The sequence below is a fragment of the Amblyomma americanum genome, chromosome 1 (assembly GCF_052857255.1).
Source record: "Amblyomma americanum isolate KBUSLIRL-KWMA chromosome 1, ASM5285725v1, whole genome shotgun sequence".
Classification (NCBI taxonomy): Eukaryota; Metazoa; Arthropoda; class Arachnida; order Ixodida; family Ixodidae; genus Amblyomma; species Amblyomma americanum.
Genome location: NC_135497.1, coordinates 84,169,497 through 84,197,025, shown reverse-complemented (window position 1 = coordinate 84,197,025; position 27,529 = coordinate 84,169,497). Strand labels below are relative to the sequence as shown.

The following is a 27,529-nucleotide window of genomic DNA, read 5'->3' as shown; positions in this document are numbered from 1 at the left end:
CTGGTGTGGTTTCCCCGCGTGTTTCGTCCCCTCCCCCTACTCGCCGCATTATAACGATGATTGCTCTGCGTCGCTGTGAAGCTGTCTACCGTACCGCGTGAAAATATCTTAAGATGGGAGAAATATACCATATGGTTTGAAACTTTTCTGCGCAGGTATTTGATTTGAAAGCCGTGTAATCCGCCAGTGTGGTCTGTGCCCGTAGGTTGCGTATACATACAAGGCGTACAGTATATACGTAATAAAACACAACTAAAGTAGAATACTTATTAAAAAAGCATAAGCAACCTAATAATTTTTGGCGTCCGGGTGCAAGTTTATATTTTCAATTTGAAGCCCGCGAAAATTGAAAGAGCGGCCATTTTCTAAATTTTCAATTCGGCAACGGGGTTCGAGATATATCCAAATTGAAAATGTGTCAGCAAATTAACGCACTCTGGTTGACTTTCCCACATTGCACTATCATCAGGTGGTGCAGCTAAAAGTGGTGCTGACACGAATACAACGCCAGGATCTTCTACATCATAACATGTATAAACTGCATAAGTATTTTCTCTGCAGAATACTCAACTGACGTCATTTGCTGAATGTGCGACACGGGAAAGCCAGCCTAACAAGTCTTCAAAACCATGTTTTTCATTTTTGGCATTTCTAAACAGAGTGCGTATTTAGACATTTTAAATCCCAGTTCAGTTTCCACGTTAAAAGCCTTCAATTTGCAATATAGCCTTTTGCCCTCAAAACACAGATTTAAAATGTTGGGTAGTTAAAGTGACAATAATTTGCTTTTAGTTTAAATTTTCCATGAAGATAGTGTGCGTTTTGCCGAGAAACATTTATGCACAGACCGCAACGAAGTATTTTTCACAGTTTTTGAAAGAAAAACTGTATTGGATAATATAAAACACCCGTTATAAAAGTAAAGGACGTAGGCACAGTTGCAGCAGAAGAGCTAGTTAGGCAAGAAGCACCATGACCAAGAATCGCTCTTCACTCTTTTCCGCACGCACTGTCGTCAGACAATCCTCAGGTGGCAACAAAACCTCCCCAGAGCTAATCTGAAGGCGCTTCAGCTGCTCCGTAAGGTTTAAGGCGAACAGCATGAACCACGCCAGTTGCGAGACAGGTTGACAACTACGGATAATCATCATCATCATCTGCCAAACTACTACTCCCACTGCAGTGAAAAGGTCTCCGCCATTTCTCTCCAATTAACCCTGTCCTTTGGCAGCTGCGGTCACCGTATGCCCGCAAAATTCTTAGCCCCATCCGCCCAGCTAACTTTCAGCCGTCCCCTGCTACGCTTGCGTTTTCTTGGAATCCACTCCGTTATCCATAAACCCCAGCGGTTATATTGCCTTCGCATTATATGCCCTGCCCGAGCTCATTTTTTTCCTCCTTATATCGACTAGGATGTCATTAATTCGCGTTTGTTCTCTTACCCACCCATCCCGCGTCCGGTCTCTTAACGTTACACCTACCATTTTTATTTCCATAGCTCCCTGCGTTGTCCTTAACTTCAGCTGAACCCTTTTCGTTAACCTCCACGTTGCTGCCCCCTAGGTGAGTAGCGGTAAGATACAGCTGTTATATACTTATCTCTTGAGGAATATTGTTAAACTGCCATTCATGACCTGAGAGAACCTGCTATATGCGCTCCATCCATTCTTATTCTTCTAGTTATTTCCCTCTCATTATTCAGATCAGTGGTCGCTACCTGCCCAAAGTAGACGTATTCCTTTACCACTTCGAGCCCCTCGCTACCAATATTGAACTGGTGTTCCCTTGAGACTGTTGAACATTAGTGTGGTTTTCTGCATGCTATTGGAGTGGGGCAATTTCATGTATCAATTCGGCGAACTTTCAGACTATGAGATGAGGACCATTGCACAGGGCAAGGATTTTCCATATAGTCCGATTCGGTGTGATGGACACCACAGGAGGAAGAGCCAGCCCGGGGAGAAATGGGCTTGCCGATGTCAGCGGTCGTAAACTAACTTAAAATAGGTTTCTGACGTGGAAAGGAAGGCGCAGGCGGTTGGTTCTAATGATAACTCGGTCTGGCAGAGGAATCGCCCACAAGCAATGGCGCCTCAAGTTAGGCTCCATTGTTTGTTGGCGATTCCTAGCGCGAGGACGCACATACAGAGTCTCGGGCCAGGTCTCAAGTATAAAGCGGTTTACTATCACATGGTGTCGCGGAACGGTGCCAGGGTGTCGTTGTGGCAGGTGATCAGGGGCCTTCGTGGCACGAAACAAGAGGCCGTCTCGGCGGCCGCCTCCCCCCCCCCCCCGGAATAGCCAGGTTCCCCCTGCCCCACTCGGGAGAGGAAGGGTGAACGAGGGTACTCGCGGGGAGAGGCGCGGGATTCGAGTGAGTGGCCCTCGAGCGGGCCCTACAGCGTCTTCCAAGTTCTTTCCCCTCGCGAAGGTGCCAGACTTGTGGCTGCTGACTACTGGCGGGCGCAACGCTCTCTGTGGCGTGATCTGGACCGTCAATATAGACCCCCTACTTCGTATCGACCCCTCTTCTGACTTTAGCATTCCGCGCAGTCTATATAGGCGTGACCGTAATTGCGTGCGCCAAATTCGCTTTGACGTTTCTTACACACAATACTGTCTTCATAAAACTGGTGCATCACGCAGCCCTCTGTGCCCGACCTGTGGTGGTCGCGAAGATTTTGGACACTTTGTCTGCTGCTGCCAGAATTTTAATGCACACCGTAAGACCCTGCTAAGAACTTAGGACTCCGCCAGAGCAAAGCCCTACTAATGGAATATGTCATTGGACCTTGGAATGATGCGGCTTCGGATGCGCGTGGGACAAAAGCCCTAATACCTTATCTTAGGGATACGGGCTTGATGGACTCACTCTGAAGATCCTGTGTGCGTTTTGACGCTTTATTTTTTCCTCATCTCTCTATTCCTTCACCCTCATCTGGAGTAGCATGCCAGGTTAACTACCAGGCACCCCTTTTCTATCTTTATTGAATTGCCTCCCTTTCTCCCCCTTCTTCTTCGGTAACCACCTTCCGAGTGGTTCCCATGGGAAGTCACCCATCGGCACGGCTGCACTGGAGCAGCGGCACGCGCTTTGTATCGCGCCACCGTGTCCTCACTACTGCTGTGCCACCGGTTACAGCGCCCCCCCCCCCCCACTGGCCTTCTCGTGTTTCTTTCTCTTTTGTCCCCGTGTTTCGCGCCGTTTTCTTGGTCAGACACCGACGACTACGGCATACTACGGCGACTCGAAACTCAGGCACGGGCGCTTAACAGCTGGCACAGTAACAAACAGGTGCTGTAGGGGGGCTTCCGGAATAATTTAGGCTACCTAAATCTCTAGCGTGACCTCACGTCACGCAGCACACAGGCGCATCTTGCGTTTCGCTTCCACCGAAACGCGGCCACCGCGGCCAGGTTCGAACACGGGAACTCCGGCTCAGTAGCCGAGAGCCCTCACCATTGAGCCACCGGGGCGAATTCGACCTCAAGCGACACGGCTGGATCAGAGATGCTGCCTTCTCCGGATGGTGGCGGGGGATGCTCATCCGAGTCTGATGAAGTGGAAACTACTTAGGGGGGTGGGAGAGGGGGCCGTAAGTATTTTTAGGTAGTACTCTGGGGGCCGCTGAACAATCAGCAGGAGACAAAGGTGGCGGTGGCGCTGTGGCAGGCCTGTCCGCTCTAGCAGCTGCTGGCTTTGTTCCCCTGGGTGTCGTCACGAGCCTTGAATTCCCTATGCTATGCTAAAATTGTGAAACACAGTTTATCTATAGAGTGCCACGGCAAGTTTAGCCTTCCTCGCCAACGTTTTGAGAGCACTTACCGCCCTAGAGTCAGTGTTGTATTTTTATAGGAGCTATAGCGCATTCGGCTGGTCAAAATCGGGTGCTCTCTACAATTGCCTGGCTCTTTCTAAGCGGTCGCCTATTGCTCAGAGTGCCTCGAGGCACTCAGACTTTATCCTCAGAACAGTTGGGCTGAGTTTCACCCTCTAGGCCACATTGGTACTTCACACTAACCGCAGCGCGACCCCGGCACGACGGCGATATACTGCGGCGCGGTCGCCCGGACACGGCTGGACTAGAGTGGCGGCTGTGACCCGGAGGAGGACGGCGAAGCATATGTGACAGTGTGTTCATATCCTTGCGCTCGATTCCTGCACAAGCTTCGAGCCGACGATGTTTATCAGTTTGTGCTGAAGTCTCGAAACCGTCGATGTGCGAAGCAGCAGAGATCACCGCGCTAACGCCTCTGGTGACTGCACCAGAGGCGTTTGCAAGTATGGGAAAGTCTTAGCACGAGGCACCATGTGAGGTGTGCCCGCATTTGAAGAGCTATCGTTAGGGGTCCAGCTCAACGTAAACCCCGGTGTCGGTGGAGTGTTGCGAAAAGCAGGTGGTCCATCTGCCGTCTAGGTCACGTGACCTTCGGCATGCCGTCCTCACAGGGGCGGATTTGAGAGGGCGGTGGAGTATTAGGAACGGTGGCATCAAGTCTAGTTATTAGCAACGGCGAGAGCCGGCTCTCGAACTGAACGGACGTGCCTTTCGCAGCTCCTGCTCCCTGGCTGCCCGGTGCGGGCCGCCGCTGCTATTGCCGCTGCCGGGGGCCAGAGGCCTTCACCCCTGATTCCTGCGGACTCCAACTACTACGGACCTTTCCATAGCGGACGACGACGACTTCGGGCGGTTTTTTAACCGCTTTTTGTAGGCCTAGACTTGATCGCGGCTGCTTTCCGCCGCGGCCGGTGAGGAAAAAGAAGTTTCTACTCCTGGCTGCCTCAGCTCTGATGCGGCCTTGGGCTCCTTCGGGAGCTTTCGGGGGGCCCTGCCTGCTGCTCCTGCGACCGGTCCGGCAGGCCGATTTGCGATTCGCTGGCCACTTTTGTGGTCGGGCACTTCGCTGCGGCCTGCTCACCTTTCTGCGGCTGTCCGCGGCCCTGCCCCGGTTCGAGGACCGTCTTGCTGCGTGGCCTGTCTACGCGACCACCTACAGGAGGGTCTTCCCCCACCTTCTGACGCCCGACCGCGGTCCCCGCCGGCTCCCTTTTTCGGGACGCCGGCCATTTTTTGCCGCTTTTACGCGGTGTTCGGACTTTGGGCCTCGCTTTGACGCCCAGCCCTAGCGAGGCCCAGGCCCGGCCCCGTTCTGTCCCGCTGGTGGTCGGGCATCACTCGAACGCCACCGCTGCCATGAGCGCCTCGGGCTCTTCCCCTACTGCGTTGCCCACGGGGGCGAATTCGCCCGTTGTGGAGCTACCCCCAGTTTCGCCGGACATCACCTCGGACTCGGGCACTTCCGGTGCCCGGTCCAACCCTGCGAGCTCACCGTTCTCGGCGGCCAGGGACGACCTCCTGGCTCCCATTTCGGCGCCGGACCAGACCGTGCCGCCTCCTGATGCGCCTCGGGATGTCGAGGGTCCCGGGGCGTGCGGGAGCCCTCAGCGGCCACCTTCACTTAGCGACGACCTTCCTGTCCGGGGGTCCTCCTCTGGGGAGCCCCCTACCTTTCCTGCGGTGAGCGACACACCTTCTGCGGTGCCCGCTCCCGCCGAGGCGCTCCTTAACCTGGAATTCTGCGCAATGCCAGATTTTAACGAGGTGACTGCGCTGCAGGACAAGCTGGTCGCCTATGTTAACTGCTGCGAAAAAAGATTGCTGTCAACTATCGTGTGGCCATCATTGCCCTCTTTGGTGAGGTGGTCAACCAGTGTGCGCGATACCAGGCGTTGGCCTCTGATGCGCGCGGGCGAACTGAGGTCTTGCTGGCCATGTGGTCCGACGACCACCGTTAGTGCTCGGACGCCAGGGCCCAGGCCTCTACTGCGGAGGCGCGACGTGAGGTCGCCGCCCCGCCCGTCCCGCGACCCACTTTTGCGGAGGTGCTTCGGGGCCCTGGGTATCGCTCTGCGGCTTCTGGTTCTGTATCGGCCGCGACTCCGGCTGAGGCGCCTGCTACTGCGCCACAACGTAGGAAAGTGATGCACCATGTTGCATTTGTCACTGCGACCTCGCCGGATTCCGCCTCCCAGGCGCACTTGATTCACACCCTCAAAGCAAACATTGTCCCAGAGGACGCAGGGATAGGTCCCGTAACGTTCAGACCGACGCAGAACGGTGTCACCGTCCTTGCGCACGACCGCGCCTTTGTTGATAATCTGCGCACTGCAGTAACTGCGAATGCGGTGACGCGCACTACCTGCCAAATTAGGGTTGCGGAACGTCGCCGCCCTCACGTTCGCGTCTGGGACGTTAACCCTTACGTCGCGGACGACGACGTCATTTCGAACAATAATATCAAAAACCCTGGACTGAATCTAGACCCCCGAACAACATCGCGCCGGTACACTTTTCGGGCGCGCGATGGGACGAAGACGCACGTCCTGCCAATGGCGCCCAATGCCTTTGTACGGGTTACAGACTAGGGGTCGCTTAACGATTGGATGGTCCTCTGCTCCCGTGGCAGAGGACTTACATGTACCCATGTGTACGTTCTGTGCGACATACGACCATTCGAGGCGCAACTGTCGCGCGAGGGCGGACGCTGCTAGAGCTGTGTGCACGAGGTGTGCTGGCGCCCACGTCGTATCCAATGGTCCTCAGTCGGAGGGCGTTCCTGTCGCGTGTGCCGCCTGCCGTCGCGCCGGACGGGAGGCTCCGCCTGAATGCCCTGTCATGGCTGCCCGCATTGCCCGATTGCGCCCACGCATTGACTATGGAACCACGTAGTTGCATGACTTCTCGAGAGGGTGGGGAGAGAGCCGGACTGGTTTTATTTCTGTTCATATGCATGCGGCTCCGGTGTTTCGTCTACGGACGATGGCGCGGCCCTCCATACATTTATTCCTTTCTATTTCACTATTATTTAGCTTCTTCCATGAGCGTTATTTTTCTATTTTTTCAATTTCTTTCCCTTTTAAATAAGTGCTTTATTCGTACACCTTCCCTTTTTTTCCAGTTTTTTCGTTTTCACGCTCACTGCGCTCTTTTTCTCCACCATACCATACCGGTCCGGTTCTCTCCTTTTCCTATTTCCCCAATTTCATAGAGACGTTTAGTTGAGCGCATCTACGTTCCGCTCCACTGCTAGTTCCCCAGCGGAGCGCCAGCGGAACGTAGCGCGAGTAAAGAGTTTTAGCGCAGCGTCTAAAACGTCCGAATGAGCGTTGTAGAGCGGAGTAGTGTTCCTGCTTCTTGGCAGCAGTGACGGCACTGTGAACGCACCGCACCCTTGCTTACCTCGCACCCTGTCTACTTGCAGCCCATCTGTATCTTCGCCTACCACCTCTACCGACGCCCGAGCAGCTGCCTCGAAGCCTAGTTGCCTCGAGCTGAAAAAGCAGACTGCACCAGATACCGACTACGCCCACAATCTGCGCCTGCGCCCTGGTCTCCTTCACCAGCGCCTCTACCGGCTTCTTGGCTGTATAAAAAAGACCCTCCCCGCTCAGCCCCTCTTCTTGGCAGCAGTGACGGCACTATGAACGCATCGCACCCTTGCTTACGCCGCACCCTGTCTACTTGCAGCACATCTGTATCTTCGCCTACCACCTCTACCGACGCCCGAGCAGCTGCCTCAAAGCCTAGTTGCCTCGAGCTGACAAAGCAGACTGCACCAGATACCGACTACGCCCACAATTTGCGCCTGCGCCCTGGTCTCCTTCACCAGCGCCTCTACCGGCTTCTTGGCTGCATAAAATGGCTGCCTTCTGGCAGCGACGCCAATTGATGTCTTCATTAGTGACTATCCATTGACTGTCTTCATTCAGGAGTCATTAATGCCCAGAAAAGCGACCATCTACCCATATTCATGTTTGTAGATTATTTTACTCTCCTAAAACAACACAAGTTTCCTGTGGTACAACACCGGCGTATACACCAGGCCACATTAAATTCCTTTCGGGCAGCACTCGCAGGCGTGGACTTGAATACCGTGCTCAGCAATAATGATCCAGAGGACGCATATGGTGCCTTCATTACTACATTTAAGTCTGTCTATGACCAAAAGTTTCCACTTGTGACTTATAAAAAAAACCCGCAAGGCCCGCAAGCCCCCGGATAACAAAAGAATGTCTTGAAATGATAAAACAAAAATAAATCTTTACAACTGCCTCATCAAAAGCCGATCCCTCGATGACCTAGCACGTTTTAAGGCGTATCGAAACAAAGTCAATTCTTTTCTTCGCCAAACAAAGCAAGAGTAAATGGAAACACTAATTAATCCGGACGTAATTAAAAGGATCCAGACGTAATTAAATTATCGTATGGAAAACGATAAATGAAGTTTTGAAACGAGGTGGACATGCCAGTGGCGTGTTTGAGGTCTTGGTAACACACCACTCAGTGGGAAACTTTTGGCAGAAAAATTTAATGATTTCTCCGCCTCACTGGTAGATGGCAACCACGGACCCCAGAATATCAAATGCCTCGACTCGCGGGTTTCTTCTACTGCATTCTTGATGCCAACGGACGCCAATGAAATCAAAGCTTGCCTTCTGACTCTCCATAAAAGCAGGTCGCGAGACATAGACGATATTAAACTCCAACCAATAAAATATGTAGCCGATGTAATTAGCCCAGTTTTAGAGCACATTTTGAATTGCTGCCTCGAACATGCGGTGTTTCCCCGAGGATTTCAGATTGCCAAAGTAACCGTTGTTCATAAGGGTGGTGACAAAAATGGCCTATCCAGATATCGCCCAATTCCTATCCTCCCCATTTTCTCGATGTGTTTTGAAAAAATATTATGCAAGCGAATGTCCAGTTTCTGCGAGAAATGTAACATATTAACGCCTAGCCAGCATGGCTTCAGGAAAAACTTTTCTACAGAAACTGCGCTTCTAACCCAAAAAGAACTAATTCTAGAGTCCTTTGAACAAAAACTTTTCACTCTCGGCATTTTTATTGACTTTTCGAAAGCGTTCGACCATATCAATCACAACACAATGTTGGCGAAGCTCGAACACTATGGTTTTCGCCGAAAATTTCATCAAAATATTACGTCATACTTTGGGTGCCATGTCTAACAAGTAACAGTAGACAACGATACATAAAATTTTATACATCTGTCTTCTGGTGTGCCGCAAGGCAGTTTTCTGCTGCTTTTCTTTCTTTATGTAAACGACATAGTCTGTATAAGTAATCCTCCAACTTTTGTCGTTATATGCAGACGACACCACTCTATTTTTCCGAGCAGCACATGTGCGACATCTTGAACAGCAAGCTACAGATTGTTTGCAGAAACTTCACGAATGGTCTGAGTCCAATTCACTGATTATAAACACAGGAAAAAGCAAAGCTGTACTTTTTAGGCCTCGTTATAAGGATCCTGCTGTCTCACACATTCATCTATAAATGGGTTCCTCATTCATTCAAATAGTTCCTACGGTCAAAAGCCTAGGAGTGCTTTTTAATGAAAATTTATCATGGGATGAATGCGTTGAAAAAATTAGGGACAAGTAGTCCAAGGTTGCTGGTATTGAGTCCCGACTGCGGTACCTCTTTCCAAAGCATATTAAGCTGATGCTGTACAACGCACCATTTTCCTCTGTTGCTAACTATTGTATTTTTTTCTGGGGAACAACATCACTTATGAATATCAAACGGTTGCATTTATTTCAAAAGAAAATTGTTCGAAATATTGTTAATGCTAAAGTTTTTGAACATACGGAACCGATTTTTGCATCGCTTCGCATCACCCCCTTCCCCAAATCTTTGAATCTATACTACTGAGGCGGTATAAAACAAGTATTAGAAAAAAAGAATATATTTATGGTGCACCTGTCGAACTTAAAATGTAAAAACCTGAAGCATCCTCTCGTACTGGTTTTACATGGTTCGTGCCGAAAACTCGAACGAATTATAGTCGCCAAATGCTTTCATACACTCTTCCGTGCTCATTAAATAAGGCATCTAAATTAATGTACACTTAGGTACCCGTCAGCGCTTCTTGCAACTGTGATTTGTACTTATTTTGTATTTTCTTTCCGGCGTGCTTACTTGCCATTTTATTTTATTTTATTTCCATATTCACGTAGTGATCCTGTTATTAATGTATTCTAATGCTGCTGTCAAGACATTTTAGGCTGCGTCGACCCCTGTCAAGCTTTCTCTCTGGCTTTTCGTCGACGCACCCAACATTCTCAAGATGTTGAATAAATTGAAATTGAATTGAATTGTATATGCTCCCGCAGGGAGCAGAGTTGCGTGTCTGTTTTCCCTCGCCGCTCCGAACGCCATTCGCCAAGAGGCGGTCACATGATTTTCGTGACGTCAGGTGTTCAACTTTCCGCAGGGAAGCTGACTTCACAGGCGCAGTGCCGAGCGACCCCTCGTCAGCTCGACGCCTCACGTGAGCCCACGCTGTCGGCTACATTCGACACATTTCCAGTGCACACGTGTGGCGTCAGGTTTGGGGTTCTGCTGTGGCAGTGAGCCACGCCGTCGTCAGCTATGACTGCGTGCAGTGCGACAAGCTGTCACAAACGCACTGGAAACGGCAAAGCGTTTTACGAACTGCCATTTGGAAGTTCGCGGCTGAAGTGCGTCGGCAATTAATGTGGCTTTTGAGAATGGGCCGCGTTGAGCGCGACGAAATATAACTTAATGACACAGGTGAAAAGATAATGCCTAATAAAAATTAAGTAAGCTAATAATATCAACGAGAGAGAGTACTTTCAATGGTTTTTAAAGATTCGTCATTTCACTGCATTTAGCAACGGGGTACATTGTGCATAATGTTTTAGGCAAGGAATTGAGTTTTAATTTTTTTCGTTAGGTCAGACTCGCCTGTTCAACGCATTGGTGTTGTTTTAGTCTACTTGCCTGTGACAAGCTGCAGAATCATTTTAATGTGGTTCTAGGGAGATTGCGTTTTCATATTTTCCGTGCATAACTCGCACAGAACACGTGGCGGTGCTAGTTGTGAAAAAGTAATTCATAGCTATACTCTTTTTTTTTCTCTAAAGATGCGCACAGAGGAAGACAGGACGGGACAGGCGCTGTCCCATCCGGAACAGGACTGCTTGTGCACCTGAAATTATTTTGTCAAGAAAAAGAACTCGCTGGCCTTTTCTATAATTTTTCGTCAATTTGTCACGACTACAATTTGCTGTTAGTCTTTGGCGATTGTTTTTCAATGCTGCATGCACACCCACGGCCAATCACTGATTAGTTTTTGGCGTTACGTTTAAAAAATTGCGATCGAGTGCAATTTGTACGCAAATAAAAAAACAAGCCCAAGGGCTCTACACAGCGAGCCTATGTAGCAGACCCTGTACGCACTAGCGTGGGCTTTCCCGCAGAGATTGGAGCATGGTGGCGGACCTTCTCGCCACTCTGCTCCCTGCGGAAGCATATACAGGAACACTAGGATGCGCCATTAGTGAGCGTCATCTGTCGTGCCAGCATCGAAATGCGGGTGCAAAATCAAACTGACGTCGAGCTGGGTTCTTTCGTTTGCAGTTAAAAAGGAGCTACGCTGAGACGCAACTACATATCGCTGTTCTGTTCTGCGTGCCCTGCCGATTTCTTCTGTCCTGCTTTGTTGTTAACGGTAGATAAAAATACGAACCCTGTGACTCTAGATCCCACCGCAGCCGTGACCTCGTGGTAGAGCCCCCTCCTCGGCCTTGGGAGGTGGTGGGCTCGACTCCCACTGCCGCCGGTTACCCAGAGGTCATGCTTTAATTGCTACAAGGCATTCCCCGACCTGGTGCTCGTCTTACTAGGGTGCATGGCCTGGGAAAGGAGTCGGCGCCTTAAATCCCGACACTGTGTGAGCCTTGGATGGGCACACTAAATGCGCGTCCGCTGTTCTTGAGAAAGGATCCCCCGCCTTCAAATCCGGAGTGAGCCTTGCATGGGCATACTAAATCCCCGTCCGCTGTTCTTCTGTCGTGGGGCTCGAGGATTAGTGTTCGCTCACAACCAGTCCCACCCCATCGCGTGCTTGGCTGATGTGTTGGTTTGGAGGCACATCAAGGGGCTCCTTTTTTGCTTTTCTTGTCAAACTTTTATGGCGGTTTAACGTCCGAAAGCGACTCAGGCTATGAGGGACGCCGTAGTGAAGCTTGAGGGGACGCTGGGGGGCTCGCGATCCCTCAAGCCATCACGTACTCGCATTTCAATAACTATGGAAATCGGCTGCCATTTTTTGTTTAGTATCGCCTTTACCTCAATGCAGTCGCCGCTGCCGGAATTCCACACCGCGTCCTTCGGTTCAGCCCTCGAACGTGAGAGCCACCTGGAGGAGTAGACGGAAACGCTAACGGTGCGCTCAACAGCACCGGTCGCGTCGGCATAAAAATAACCCTGCTTTATTCCTTTTCCCGTAACGAAACGCCCTAGCTCCTGACACTTGATCTGACCTCAATAACGTTTTTCTGTGCTATGCTATTATTTTAGCTCGACATCATTAAGGAGCTCGTTTCGCATAAAAGCCGGTGTGGTCGGCGCCTTTGGCCGTGAGCGCAAAATGGCGCATCTAGCTGGGCACCTGAACCGCACCGTAAGGGAAGGGATTTTCCTTCTTTAACGGCGCGGTACGGGTGTCCAGCGAGAATTGTGAGACAGGCATCATTTCCCTTGCTTAAAACCAAATTTTCGCCATTTCCTTTCCGCAAAAAACAATTATTATTATTCATTTCAATCTCCCTCCCTCACGGCCCGGTTCGTGTGTCCACCGAGATATGTGAAAGAGGCGTCTTTTCCTTTCCTTAAAAAAATGTTTTCATTTGACTTGCCTTACGGCGCGGTTCGGGTGTCCACCAAGATATTTTTCCTTAAATTGTCCGGTCGAGGGCTCGCACTGAAGAACGATGGCGTTCCGTGGATTCCTTGTCAATGCTGCAACACGCAGTCGCGTCCTGCTCTTAAAGGCAAAGCTGAAAGCCCGTTTCACATGAAAGCGAACCGCTCGCGAACTCCGCCGCCGCGGCGCATACACCCTCTCCATCAAGCGGCGGAGGAAGCCCCAGCGGCTGCAGCGGCGAGGTTCCGGCAAGTTGGAAATTTTCGCGGCGGGGACGCGGCAGCACCGCATCTCAACCACTGACGGCACGGCGATGCCACGCGACTCTGTACGCTGCACGTCCAAACTTTTGCTTAGGAAAGATATTGTATAGAGTGTTGTTTTATGCTTAAAACGCAATAATTATATTTATTTAAATGAACTGTGAAAAGAAATGACAAAATAACGCTTTTATATTACGCTTTTTTTGTTTGCAGGCCACCAAAACTGGTTGCAGGCGCATATCTTTTGCCAGAAACATTGGGTTTCGTAGCGGTGGGAAACGCGGAGCGGCGATGCATGTGAAGCGAAAGCTCGCGAACCGCTTCGCAGCGCCGCGCCGCTGTTCGCTCTGTTCGCCAATTCGCTTGCATGTGAACCACCCTTAAGCGTCCTCAAAACTTTAAAGCGAAAGCTTTACTGGCCGCGAACTTGCGATTTCGCCGTGGAGGTGCTCCGAGGAGGCACATGAAGTCACAACGCGCACCTCGCCAAGGATATTGCTCGCTTTCTCTCGCTCCCTAGTCACTAGCCACTCCCTAGCCCTTAGAAGCACTGAGCCACAGGTGTACCGCCACTGCGCAGCGCCGCGCCTTTCCGCAAAATCCAACTTTCAATTTTCAGTTCTTTCTTCTTTACCTCCCTCCTTTATTTTTTCCTTTACGGCGCGGTTCGGGTGTCCACCGAGATATGTGAGATGGTTACTGTGCCATTTCCTTTCCTCAAAAACCAAAAAAAGTGCGAACACGTACCAGCGTACAAAAAACACACGAAGAAAGAGACTGAGAATCCACGAGCGCTTACTAGCTCTTACTAGACACCAAAGCGCTCGTGGTGTCTGTTTCTTTCTTTGTGCGTTTGTGTTTTTTGTGCGCTTGTACGTGTTTGCAATGCATCAACTCGCCCAACAGTCCGTGCTCCAAAACAAGTGAGCCGACGGCATTCACAGAGCTCATTGGCGTTGACAACTTTGCAAAGGCCTTTCCATGAAAGGCGCACAACCGGCTCCGTGGGTTAGTGGAGACCTCAATCTCGCTTTCATGCATCTGTCCTTGATGTCAAACTACAAAAGCCTGCTTTGATTGCGCTCCGCACACTGGATAGGAAGCACGCCCTCCCTGCCACCCTGGGGGTGGCATGCAGTTAATGTTTGATCGCGAGAGATTGATCACGAAATGAACGCTGCGGTCTAGCTATTGCTCCAGTACCGCATGTCAGCCACAACGCTGTCAGCGCTAATGCATTCAGGCCACACCTCTCTCTCTCGCCACCGCCACATGTATCAAAGCACGAATGAGGCGTCCGCATATCCAGGGAGCCAGTTATGCGCCCTTCCTGTCCTCAAAGCCATCACCGTCTAGAACATTGTCAAGTTCATGAACACAGTGAACGCCAACATCTTTCGCTTTGTATATTCTGGATTTGCTCAGCCTCGATGCCCGAGTCGGGCGCATCAAGGCACCCTATAGGATGGATGGATGGATGGATACGGCTGAACCCCTTAAATCGGGCCGTGGCTCAAGCCACCTAGCCACGACATGAAATTTTACTCTTCTCTTGATTTTAGCCACAAATCGATAACTTTCGCTTGGTTATTTCCACCCGCTTAAAATATATTTTCCCTTCAGTGTCCTTAAACCCCAATGCCTTGGATAAATCAGCCCCGCTGCTTTCCACTGTAGGGTGAAGCCCTTTATCCACATTATTTTGCCACTAGTTGTCTACATTATATGCGCCACTAGTGAGCGCCATCTGTCGTGCCAGCATCAAAATGTGGGTGTAAAATCAAAATGTCGTAGAGCTGGGGTTTGTTTGCAGTTGAATAAGAACTACGTTGAGACGCAACTTAATTTTGCTGTTCTGTTCTCTGTGTCCCTGTCGATTTCTTCTTCCCTTCTTTTTCTTTAATAGTAGATATAAAAAACATATCCCGTGGCTCTTGCTCCCACCGCAGCCGTGGCCTAGTGGTAGAGCATCCGCCTCGGCTTCGGGAGGTGGTGGGTTCGACTCCCACTGCCGCCGGTTACCCACCGGTTATTCTTTAATGGGTACAAGCCATCCCCTGCCTGGTGCTCGGTTTTCTAGGGTGCATGGCTTGGGAAAGGAGCCCGCGCCTTAAAATCCCAACACTGTGTGTGTGAGCGTTAAAAGTGGTACTTGCGTCAGGCTCACAGCTGGGGATCGCGGATTGGTGTACGCTCACCACCGATCCCACCCCTTCCATTCTCGGGTGATGTGTTTGTTGGGTGGCACATCAAGGGGCTCCTTTTTTTCCTTCTTGTCATAGATTTAAGTTTATGGCGGTTTAACGTCCGAAAGCGACTCCAGCAATGAGGGACACCTTACTGAAAGTTGACGGGACGCTGGTGGTGGGGGGGACTGTGAGGACTTTTTCATTCCTGTGTGTACGTTGAGCCCTTCGGTTACCATGCCCAATTTTATTTTTCCCCAGTAGCTCTTCCTACTAAATTAAAGATTTGGCCAAATGGGCCCTGTTCATTTTTTATTTAATTGGTTTATTACTGGTGGCGCTATGCAGGTACAAGCTATTTCTCATTCCACTTTATTTTTGTCATTGATTTTCTGCTTTTAACCGGGAATGAGCCATCGAAATTCGACCGCCACGGCCGGGATCGAACTCGCGTCTTTCGGGCCAGCAGCCGAGCGCCGTAACCACTCAGCCACCGCGGCGGCCGGTTGCAGTATGCTGTAGAAGGGAAGCCACACAAGTTGAAATAACGCGTCTCGGAAACTTGCTGCGCATTTGAATGTTTTGTGATGATATGCGCTAGTTTATAACCTCAGTCATCAAATGTGAAGAAAAGTGTGTATTCTCGTTTCTGAAGTGGCAGCTTCAATACCCTATAACTGAAGTTCTATAATATCCAAAATAATAATTTTACCCTTATTGCATTCCTTAGTATCAAGACGACCCAAAGGCATACATTTCAGCGATTTTCCCACAGCAATTTTTCTTCCAAGCTCTTTGCAGAATGATTGCATAACAATTATATAAGTGCCCAAGAAATTGTTTTACATGAAATTAAATTGCATATTTACAATCAGTGCGCAAAAATACATGTTCCCTGAAGATTTCATAATTATTACTACATTAATAAAATTTTGTTTTCAAGACCAGGCTCCCCGCTTAAACATATACAACAGAACAGTGAAATAGCAAGTGCACTAAAAACTAGGTGATATGCTGCATATCGCCAGCGACGGCTGCAGCACTTCACTGTTAGTGAGGTTACTCCAATCGGAAATAGTTCGTGGAAGGAATGAGTATTTAAAGCAGTTATTTCGAACCCGAAAAGGAGTTAAAGTTAGCTGGTGTCGTTGTCGCGTCGCATATCCGCACGAAAAAACAAGCAAATCGGTAAGCTCCGTTCTGTAGTGTCTTCTGATTAATTGATATATAAATTTAAGTCGTGCGCAACGATTTCGCTCAGTTATTGTTAAGAGGCCAGCTTGGATTAAAAGATGTGTTACTGATGTACGTCGGTAATTGTTATATAGGTATCGTGCCGCCCTCTTTTGAACCTTCTCTAATTTATTTGTTAGTTTCCGTGAACTGGTCCCAAATGATAGCAGCATAATCTAAGGTAGGCAGAACAATACATTTGTAAGCAAGTAGGCGTAGTAATTTAATCAAGCAGTTTAACGTCGTGAATTGACGCTTGGCCTGCGAGGGACGCCGTATTGGAGGGCTCCGGATTAGTTTAGACCGCCAGGGGGTTTTGTAGCATGTGCCAACATCGCACACCACACTGCCGCCTTTTGCACTTTTGCGGAGGCGTAACTCGGCCTCCTCTTACCACAAAAATGGCCTGCTCACATGTTTCAGCACCTTTGTCGCTTTTCTGGTGCTCTGACTTGCGCACTGCACAGAAGCCACCGCAGTGGGTGACTGCTGCTGCATCCTAGTTTTTCATGTTGCGTGCCGCTATGTTTGGCCCGTTTAAATGTTTGCACACCTCGGTTAGTCATTAAGCATATTATACGACCAGAATTCGTCAAAACTGTAAATTTAGGAACTGGGAAAATGTCTCACAAGGTGTTGTTTGTAATTCTAGGAGAGATTTCTGCTGTTCGCGATTTTGAGCGTATGAACTGGCAACATATCAACAAGGTCTGAATATATTCATAGTCTAGGCAAGTGGCACAAACTGGCCCAGGTGACACGTGAGTGAGCGATGTCCCCACTGCTGTGCCACTTGCATGATCGTAGTCTGCAGCCCAGTACCACAAACTGGCCAGGTTGTCATGCTAGCAAGAGGTGCTGCTAGTACTGTTGCCACTTGCTAGGTGTGAACATGTGTAATGCTATATGCTGGTCAAATGTTTAGGAGAATCCCTCAAGGTGGAGTAGATTTGTAAGAGAGTAAATACTCCCTTATTACAATGCTGTATGCTGTGACGGCGCAGACATTTCTCATGTCTGGGGGTGGTGGTGGCACCGTCACACCTAATACTAAAACTGGGCTTTCCTAAATCTACTTGCCCCGGTGGAAGTCAAGTAGATGGAATTTCTCACTACTTTTGCCAATGCCCTAAATATCTATGCTCTGGTCCTTTTGCTTCATCTAAGTGCAGAACTGTTTTGGATAATTCTGTAGCTTGCGGTAACTGCTTAATAACCAGATGTGGAATGCCTGGCATCACTTCTTTTTTCTTCATCTCCAAGTTTTTTCTCAGATTTAGTCCTTTTTTAAGCACATTTTTCTTCTAGTTGCATATTCAAGGCCAGCGAGGTATGGCGCTAGCACGAACCAATGCCTCAGTCAAACCAATTCATGACTTTTAATTATCTTGGTACCGATTAAAACTTTTACAGCCCCATTTTTCCTTTGCATGTTGGTTTCCTTCTTGTTTCAGAGGATTCCAAAATTTCTTCCAGCTGTTTTATCGTGTTTTAAATTTCTATTCTTTCCCCCTTTTGGCTATGATAATTTTGTTGCTGTTTTTTGTATACTTCTTGCGTGGTGTTTTGTAGCCGCTATATGATATTACTGCTTCGTGTTTTTTCCCTTTCTGTGTATATATTATACATTTCTGCTTATACTGTTTCATTTTCACCCAATTGTGATGTTATTGTGCACAGTTATTTGTGCTGATTACATGATAGTCTGTTGTTTTTCATTGCAGAGTGCTTGAACATGACTGCCTTGCCAGGACCTCCCTGTCAGGGACCTGTTTTGGCAGTATCAAATAAAGGAGGGCATGATCACATATTTTTGTTGTATTATTTATTTGCACAGATCCGGGTTTGGATGTCCAGAATAGAACAGAGAAGACAGCAGCATAATTCTGTTTCCTTAACAACACAGTTCCCCAATATCCGGTTCGAGTCTGCTTTTCAATGATTTCTGCTGAGAAGTGTTGAATGTAAACTTGATGAAAACACAATCCCAGGGAGAAGTGCGTGTCGGCGATTCATGTACACAGCAAACATGTCGTCCCGCAGGACCAACAGCATCAAGTTTCCTGTTCTTGCCTGTTTTCATAAAGTTGCTCCCGTTACCACTGGGTGGGATATCGTGTTTCACAACCACATGATCCCTTCAAAAAATGCTTCTGCACACTGCAAGTCTGCTTTACAGGTGTGAAAAAAGCACGTATGCCCAGGTGTTTTTATTGCAGTCATACTATTGTGCTGTCATTCTGCTGACCAGCAAGCAGTTCTGCAGTTATTCTTTGACATTTATTTGAACTCTCTCTGTTGCAACACAGAGAAGAGAAACTCTGCCATGTTGTCGCAGTGAGCTAGCGGCCACCTCATTTTGATTTTGAGGTCTAAATGGCGACAGAAGAACCAGGAGGACCTCATCATGCAAACGGATGAAATGACTGCACCAGGCATTTTTGTAGAAACTTTCTACACACATGCGCTTATATATGCATATACACAAACTTGTTGTTTCAAATTATTCAATACAGATTTTTATTTGAAAAGCTGCGAAAGGTACGTCTATGCAGGTTGATTATACAGCAAGGCAGGCATCACGTACATAACAGAACATAACGAAATAATGAGTAATTAACCAATATAAATGGAACCTCTTTTTTTTTCATTCAGGGCACAAGATTACACTGACAAATTGAAGGCCTTCAATATAGGAAGTAATCCCAGTTTAAAAAACTTCTGAAACAGAATCGTAATTCGAGACATGGACCACAGAAAATATGCAATTGGCAGCTCGTAAAAATTGCCTTTCCCACATTACATGTTCATAAAAGGGTGTTGCACATGGCATCGTTACAGGAATTGCGCCTACATCACCTATGTTCTAAAACCGCCCATTTTCGATATGTAACGTGAGAAAACCCAACTTGAGTTCTCTGAAGCTATTTTCATGTTTGATATCGCGAGGCTTGATACAGGTTCTGAAAAGCTATGCTTGCCTCCGATTTTGACACCCTTCAATTTCACAATACAGCACCATACCATGCCATTGCACTCTGAACAATGTTGCCATAGAATCAGTACCCACCATCAAGTATTTTGGGGTTCACATAACATCCGACCTTTCTTGGAACAATTACATAGACGCGATTATTAAAGCGGTCATGACATGTTCTCCCCACAAATTATGATTTTATGTTACAGCCACTAGCCACGGCATTATCAACTATACATAAAAAAGGCTTACGGCCCAATGCGCACATTTCAGCTGGAAAGCTAGAAATTGCAATTAGAAGTTATCGGTTCTAAGCCCCTCCCGATGGCAGTGACGGCCATATTGATGCAGCCTGAGTGACGTCATAAATCTTTAGCACTGCCATCATCTCCAAAACTGCTGCGCACAGCCAGTGTGGAGCACAACATGCACCTACTCAAGTCCCGCCGTGGCACACTGCGGTGAAGTCTCCAAGATCAGACATGAAACAGGACACAGGCCTTTGTTGCCTTTGTCCCCCTGTTGTGGGGTGTGGGCTCCTCATTCTCTTGCCAACACCACTCCTTCACCCCTAGCATGAACAATGAACAACCCACTGCCCTATCCTCACTATGTGCAGTTCAGTTGCAGGCAAGCACGTGACCATTGGTTTATGGCGTCACGGATCGAGGGTGCGCCAGTGTTGCCCGACTCTCACACGGTTCAGGATAACTTAATTACAAATTACTTGTCGCACCAAATCAGCTCATATCTCGCCTACTTGTTCAGATATACTTAACAAAGTACATGCAATAAACAATTTGAGTCTGAAGAATGGTACCACGACCTCTTTAACAAGGCATCGAAAGCATCTGAATTCCTTCAATGCAACCTTGGTTTAGGAAAACCCAGACACAATGTTTAGAATTAATTAGTGTGCTCGAAATGAAATATACCTCCCTGATTCGGAACAGATGCACATATACTAACAAAATCAGAGTTTGGAGAATCAGCCTGCCCAATTTATATCTAAGAATTACTGAGTATCAAAGAAATGAAACAAATATCTGAACTTACCTCTGCTCAAAGGACAGCAAATATTTTCCATTCCCTCCTTTTTCACAAATAATACCATAGTCACTCTTCCTTAGCTTTGTGCCATATCACACCAACCTGTCCTGTTTTTACCTGCATTGATCACCAACTGAAAGACGCACATACCTTTCCTCAATTTGCTTATTTCATTCACCTCTCTTCCACCCCATTCGTTAATGGAATCAACTGCCTGGTACCATTGCATATGCCATTGATCATGATAAATTTGAAGCCAGTCTGAAATGTTACCTCCAGCTATAGTCGTGACCCTTCCATTTTTCTGTGCCTTTTGTGCAAACAATGCACTCAAATGAACATGACTGTCTACTGCTATCTGTCTTTATATTAACGTGATAGCGTTAATGGCCCCGTTCTCCAGAACATCTGGTGGCAGCGTTGTGAGCAAAAAAAAAAAAACACTGGCATGGCCCTGGCAGGTGGTCCACACAGAGCAACCTAGGAGGCAGATGGGCCACTTAGGTCATGTAACCTTGCAGCGTCCTCGCAGCCTGCCCACTGGAAAAGAGCCAAGTGCCCACCATGGCATGGGCCAGTTAAATGAACGATTGGTCGCTCGGAAAGAGCAACTGGGGCCGCAGAAGGCCCACTGCTGGGAGCACCTGCCATCACAGGGCAGTGGCGCATCGCTTAACCGCTGCACCACTGCGCCAGAAAGGGTACGAGGACTCCCGGCGATCTATGAATGTCAAGTAGAGAATCACCTGTATATATGAGAATTAACTCATTACGCTATTTGAGGCTAAAGGTGAACATAAAATCTTATATTCTTATATTTGTGGTATTCAGTGTGTTCCAGTTTATACCAGCAAGGTTCAGGTCACCAGCCATGATAATTTTACTTCCAGACATGTGCTTGAGCATATAATATAGAGCCAAGATAGGTTCCTCCAAAATTCCAAAGTGTGTAGATGGTATCCACATGTAAGAGACATTCTTGCAGATGCAGCTTGCACCGCACAGCGTCGACACCAGGGACATCTGCCATTACAGAGGAAGATACGCTTTGTTTCAAAAATGCAACACCCCATTCCCTTGATCCTACTTCCCTGCATAAAATCACATACCCGAGTGGTACAACTACAGTCTGACTTGCATGGCAAAACGAGTTTGAGACTCTTGGTCAGACCACAATGTGGGCTGCAGTTTGCCTGAAAAAATAGATGCGTGTTCAGTAAAGGTTCGTCTTTGTAAGACCAGAATATAGTCGGCAGTTCCAAACCTGGCCAACGTGGCAAGCAAAAAAAATTAAAAATTTTTCACATACTAGTCCAATTTTAACCCTTGTGCATACGTGCCTTCATATAAATACCTTCAAGCCTGGCATAATTAAAATCGCCGTACTCTCAGCTATCTAAAACGTAATCTTAAGAGATGCCCTGTTAACCCCTTAAAAACTTGCATATCAGACTTGTTCTTGCCCAATTTGAATTCACATTCCCCATGTGGTCACCACACCAAGCCTGTTTAATACAATCGTTCAAGCGAATTCACACCTGCACAGCGAGTTTTCTAACCACAAAATATGACCAGTAATCTAGCATTAGTAATGTGAAGTTATCGCTATCACTCACTAAAGTTAATTACAAACACTAGAGTTATGTACGAAGATTGCTTTGCTTTGTCCAAGTAGGCATCCTACTAACCTTCCCCTAGCTGAACCACATTGTGCATCCCGTTATCTTTATAAAGACAGCAGCTTTAGGCACTTATTCGGTCGCACCACTGCTGCTAATTTGACAGCCCTCCCGCAAGCCATAAGCTGCTGGAATATTTCTGATCACATCGCTTCCATTAATGACCCTGCAGTCTTAAATCACCAAGAGCTGTTATGCTTTTCTAGGTTTATTATGTGCTGTTTTGTACTTTGTTAGCCATGTTTTAAATGTTCATTTAAACAGCAGAAATAAAATGTGTTGGTGTACTATTCTCCAAAGCCTTATATTGTATTATATATGATTTTCTGCACCACGTGCAGTTCTGTAACTTCTTTCCTACATGCTTGCCTTTTGTGTAACCCATTTATGGTGAAGCTTCAGAAGTTTGAAAAAAAAAGGACAGATGATTATGACAGTGGGTAATGTGAAATTTGAGTGCAGCTCTTCAAATGCCACTAGCCACCACTGGCAGGTGACGTGTTACGCTGCTAGCCACCTTCCAGTTGCCTATTCCTCCACTCTCTCCCTGGCAGGTGGCGTTTCACTCTGCTACTACCTGCCATGCCAAGAGTGGAGGAATGAGCAATCAGTTACGCAGATTGTGCCAAAGACGTTGAATGCAGGAACATGCGCTCAAGAGCTTCTCTCTAAAAAAGTGATGTCCTACACGTATGCGGCTTTTTTCTCTCCTTCGCTTTCTGTATACGCCCTCCGCACATAATACTCCTATTGGAAGCCTGTGAGTGTTTTGACTAAATGAATCTCCTGTTGAGAATTTGCGACGGAAGGGCAATGATTGCTTTGGCTAGGTGCACAGCAATTTATAGCACAGCTGCAGCATAGAACTTAAATGCATGAGGAATTAAATGACGAGGCAGTACAAGCAGCATCAGCCCCAATTATTTTGAAGTCTAACTAACAAAACAGTCCCAGATTAAGCGTTAGAAGGTGACGGAAACACCTATGGTCGTATTAGCACAGACGTAATTGCTGTGCATTTTTCAAAGGACAAAATATGTGATCCCCACGCATAGCAATGCGTGAAAGAGTGAAAACTTCATTGTGCAGTCGACATGACAGTAGAAGTTCTTGGCACACTTAAATATTGGCACCTCACAAACAGTAGCACAAAACAGCCCATTATTGCCTTTGCAAAACCATGTTAAATGAGCCCATGATGACAGAGGAATGTCTGCAACAGAAAGGTGCTGTGGTAAGTGGACACAGACATCATAGGCACAAGGTAATATCTAGCTATGTACTTTGGTTCGCAGCGCTTTTCTCTTTTATTTGCTGCCGAGAATTAGATCGGTAGTAGGGCCTTGTTAGGCTCAGGCCAGCTGCCTTTGGCTTGGCCGTCGAAGACCATGCTCTGTGCAATATTGAAAATAAATAAAACAAAAATGCCTTCGTTTGAAAGCGAAAAACTAGCAGGTCTACCAATATTCCGAACTCTCCGCGATATCCTGGCGTGATAGTTCACGTTGCGTACTGGTGAACGATCCTACAGTTTCGCTGTGTCACTATTATATTGAAGCCTAACTGAGCGCCGGGAATTCACATCCACACAACTTCCAGTGCAAAGTAGCCGGGACGCGTGACAGGCGAGGCGAAAGACTCGCTGCACAGTTCTGCAAGGGCACAGGGTAAGGTAAAATTAGAAAAAAATCGTTTTTTTTTCTTTTGGAATTTTAGAAGTTCAATTCTTTCTACACATGTTCCATGATCGCACTTTCCTCAGAAAGCCATATTTACGGCTGAAAAACGCTTTTTCCAAAACCAAGTAGTGAGCGGCCACGCCCCCTTTCAGGATTAACGTCAATGTTTTCAACCAAAAAGTCCACCACCTGATTTCAAAACTTGTCTAAAATCAGCTACATATAAAAAATTGTCTGGCAACTATTGTACAGCTCCTCTTTTTTAGCCAAGACAATCCTGAGACGCTTTGCACGTTTTTTCCACGTTTCTGCAACCTTCATGCAGCTGCGTCTGAGTGCTATCCCTTTCGATCAGTATTGTAAATTGTGCCGGTGTTGGTTGCTGCTGATAAGTTGAGATGCCCAGGGCAAAGAAGGCCTCCGTCAGGCGTGAATTTCACGGCAACCGCTACGCTCATCGTGAAAAAGCAAAAGGATGTCCACGACCGAATGAGATCCCGAACGCCAAACGCGCCAGCTCCTCGACATCGAAGCTTTCAAGATTTTCTCTGTGCTTCCAGGAAGAGGATGTGCTACAGAGCAGCAGCCAATATGCCTTAATGGACATGGACGGCATTTGTGCCGCAATTACACAGATTTGTGTGCGCAGAGAGTGCGGTGGAAGTGTTGAGCTCATCGAAATTGTGACAAAACGGGTAGGTGTTGCAAGCGTTTACAGTTTGAACTGTGAAGTGTGTAGTGCCGCACAACAATTTGAGACGTCGAAGAAAACTACTTCTGGCCTCTATGAAGCCAACCTCAGGTTAGTGTATGCCTTGAGGTCCATTGGTAAGGGAATGGCTGCAGGAAATATACTCTGTGCTATGCTAAACCTTCCTAAGCCGCCGACAAAGTTTGCGAAATACAATCAAGAGCTTCTAGGTCACATTGAAGCTGCTGCTCAGGAGTCGATGAAAAGGGCAGCTGACGAAGCTGTGCAGCTGAATGAGGGGGATAAAGACATCGCAGTTGCTCTTGATGGAAGCTGGCAAAGTGAGGCCATACTTCCAATAACGGCATAGTCTATGCGACCAGTGTAGACACTGGGAAAGTGCTGGATGTGGAGGTTTTGTCTAAACGTTGTCCAAAGTGCAGCATCAAGGGTACAAACAGTGACCCCCTTCATAGAGAGGTGTGCCAAAGCAACTACCAAGGCACCAGCGGTGGAATGGAAGTCGCAGCAGCACTGAAAATTTTCGGCAGGAGTGAGGAGCTTCACGGCGTTCGATACGTCAAATACCTTGGGGATGGTGACAGCAAGGCTTTTATGGCTGTGAAGGCACAAATGCCATATGGTGATTCCGTTGAAATATCCAAGGTTGAGTGCATAGGGCACGTGCAAAAAAGGATGGGCACAAGGTTACGAAGGCTAAAAAAAGGAAACAAAGCAGGAAAACTCTCTGATGGAAAGAGCCTCTCGGGCCGAGGCCGACTGACTGATGCAGTAATAGACAAGCTCCAGACGTACTATGGTTTGGCCATCAGAAGAAATGTAGGAAACCTGGATGAAATGCGAAAGGCCGTTTGGGCAACCTTCTTCCACTTATCGGCCACAGACGATGACCCATGCCATGGACTTTGCCCAAAGGGACCTGATACGTGGTGTGCCTTCAACAGAAGTCAGAGGGCAAGCCATTTTTCCACAAGGAGAGTTTGCCTGCATCTGTCTTGGAGGCTATCAAACCCATTTATAGGGAGCTATCGAAGGCTGAGCTCCTAGAGAAGTGCCTGCATGGGCGAACTCAAAATGCAAATGAGTCGTTCAACTATGTTGTTTGGGAACGCGCGCCAAAGAATGTGTTTGTTAGGCTTCGGACCCTACGGATGGCAACACTGGATGCTGTTCTTTCATTTAATGATGGTAGCATCGCACGGGCCAACGTTTTGAAGGCGTATGGATTGAACCCAGGGAGCAACACCATCAAGTGGCTGAGGGAAGCTGACCATAAGCACATGTACTTTGCGGACCGAGCAACACGACAGCTTACAAAAGAGGCCCGACAGTCAAAACGACAAGCCAAAAAGCGAAAAAATGACGGCGACAGTGACTACGAAGCAGGGGGCTATTAAACCAATTACTATGGAGGCGTTTCTGCGAATAAAAAATGGTTTTTCACGTCTTTTTTCTCTTTACGCTCTATTATCTCAAAACAGTGTTTTTTCTTACAAAGGTACCATTATTTCCAATGCCTTTCAAGAAAAACGGCTGATTTTTTTTTTTGCAATCATCTACATAAGTGTTGCCGACTACTGAACTAGAATTAAGCAATTTCACTGAGCAGTTATTCTGTTATGAATTTTGAATGCGCAAAGAAAGGCCAGATTTGTGTACTACCGGAAAAAATTTTATTAAAAATCGAATTTTCAACACATTTCAAATATTCTAGTTCAGTAAAAAGAGCACAAAATTTGGCAAACAATGATATATGTATTATTAGGCTACTGTTATTAGTTAGTGAGAAACATGTACCTCAACATGGCCTAAAATGCATGGGAAGTATAGGGCTTACCCTGTGCCCTTAACTGACACAACTTTCAGTGCAAAGTAGCATGCAGACGCGAGAGGCAAGACGAAAGGCTCACTGCAGTTTTTTTTTTAATTCACACACAGAAATGAAACATACAGTGCTCGGTGAAACTCATCGGACCTGACGTTTAAAATTAATGAGCATCAGTGCCGTCAAAGGCTTGTATTTCGTGTACAGCTCATCTTCCACCATTTCAAAAACAGCCTGCTGGTACTTAATGTTGAAGTAAAAGCAAAGCTTTCCTCCACTCTAGCACTCGTTGCTCAAGCATTTGCCTGCCATGTAAGGCCAGCTACGAAAATTCTGTGCCATATTTCCAACAATCGTACGCACTGAATCACTTGATATACCTGAAACGTTCACCTACCTTTCGTAGGCTGACGTCTTGGGAACTATTAGCGATGTTTTGAAATGTAACACATGCAGCATGGAGGCGGCCATCTTGTCTACCGCTTTATGGTCCCCTAGCGGTCAACGCCAGTACTGCCATAGCAAGCATATTTGAAAGCAAAACAAAAAAAACATGTCGAAATGCATGCCAGCACATTTAAATGCTCGCATTTTAGCTTTGCTAACACTGAATAACGTACATACTCCAAGTGGTCAAGATTTCACAATGATTTTCACGTTTGTAAGTTTGCAACACAGTGGTTGGCAAACAAATTTGGCTGCTGATGATGACACTAGCACAACAGCGCTTTTTGTATAATTGGCGCGGCGTTTGAAAACGTTAGCGCTATGTTAGGGCCAGTGCAGACGACGGGTGCCGTTTGAAAAAGTGCTGACGCAGATGATTCGTGTCGCAGTGGTTTTGATAAGGTAGCGCGGCAAGCGAAACGCGCAGAGTTTGATACGGCACCGGTGCAAGTGAGACGCCATGTTTCGAAGCTTCTCTTTTTCCCTTGCTCGCAAAATGCGCCCTTCCAAATTATTCAAAAGGAAGTGCTCTGGGCCAAATGGCGGTGTTGAGAGAGCGAAAAATGCTCGACAAAACCATGTATACATTACCAAAGACCGGCCTAAGGTGCGCAATCATCAAAGCAGTGCAGACACATTTCGGCTTTACGTTCTGTGTAAGCACAAGACATAAGTGAATATAAACTGCCATGTAGAATATGAATACGTCTAGTAAATAATTCCAA

At 47.5% G+C, this 27,529-nt stretch overlaps 1 protein-coding gene and 1 long non-coding RNA gene across 4 annotated transcripts; one reads left to right on the top strand and one right to left on the bottom strand.

Annotated features, from left to right (window-relative positions):
* The first annotated feature begins 4,752 nt into the window (after positions 1-4,752).
* Positions 4,753-18,243, top strand: LOC144113145 (uncharacterized). Of its 2 annotated transcripts, none has more exons than XM_077646062.1 (2): positions 4,753-5,519; positions 7,264-7,971. In XM_077646062.1, exons 1-2 carry the CDS (start codon positions 5,196-5,198, stop codon positions 7,321-7,323), a joined length of 384 nt encoding a protein of 127 aa, XP_077502188.1. In that variant the 5' UTR covers positions 4,753-5,195; the 3' UTR covers positions 7,324-7,971. The 2 variants fall into 2 exon arrangements, with proteins under 2 accessions (XP_077502188.1, XP_077502189.1); XM_077646063.1 differs by lacking the exon at positions 7,264-7,971 and adding an exon at positions 18,160-18,243 and having other exon boundaries at positions 4,756-5,519.
* Positions 18,244-21,319: 3,076 nt separating this feature from the next.
* On the bottom strand, positions 21,320-26,847 carry LOC144113146 (uncharacterized). Of its 2 annotated transcripts, none has more exons than XR_013310653.1 (3): positions 26,755-26,847; positions 21,572-21,655; positions 21,320-21,508 (listed from the first exon to the last, which is right to left on the bottom strand). It is a non-coding gene; the product is annotated as an uncharacterized LOC144113146 (long non-coding RNA). The 2 variants fall into 2 exon arrangements; XR_013310654.1 differs by having other exon boundaries at positions 21,320-21,485.
* Positions 26,848-27,529: the final 682 nt, after the last annotated feature.

What these genes read in the sequence shown, in the direction of transcription:
- LOC144113145 (XM_077646062.1), top strand. Translation starts at nt 5,196, where the DNA reads ATGAGCGCCTCGGGCTCTTCCCCTACTGCGTTGCCCACGGGGGCGAAT. An exon ending in AGCCCCCTACCTTTCCTGCG is followed by an intron (nt 5,520 to 7,263) that starts GTGAGCGACACA and finishes GTCTACTTGCAG; the next exon opens with CCCATCTGTATCTTCGCCTA.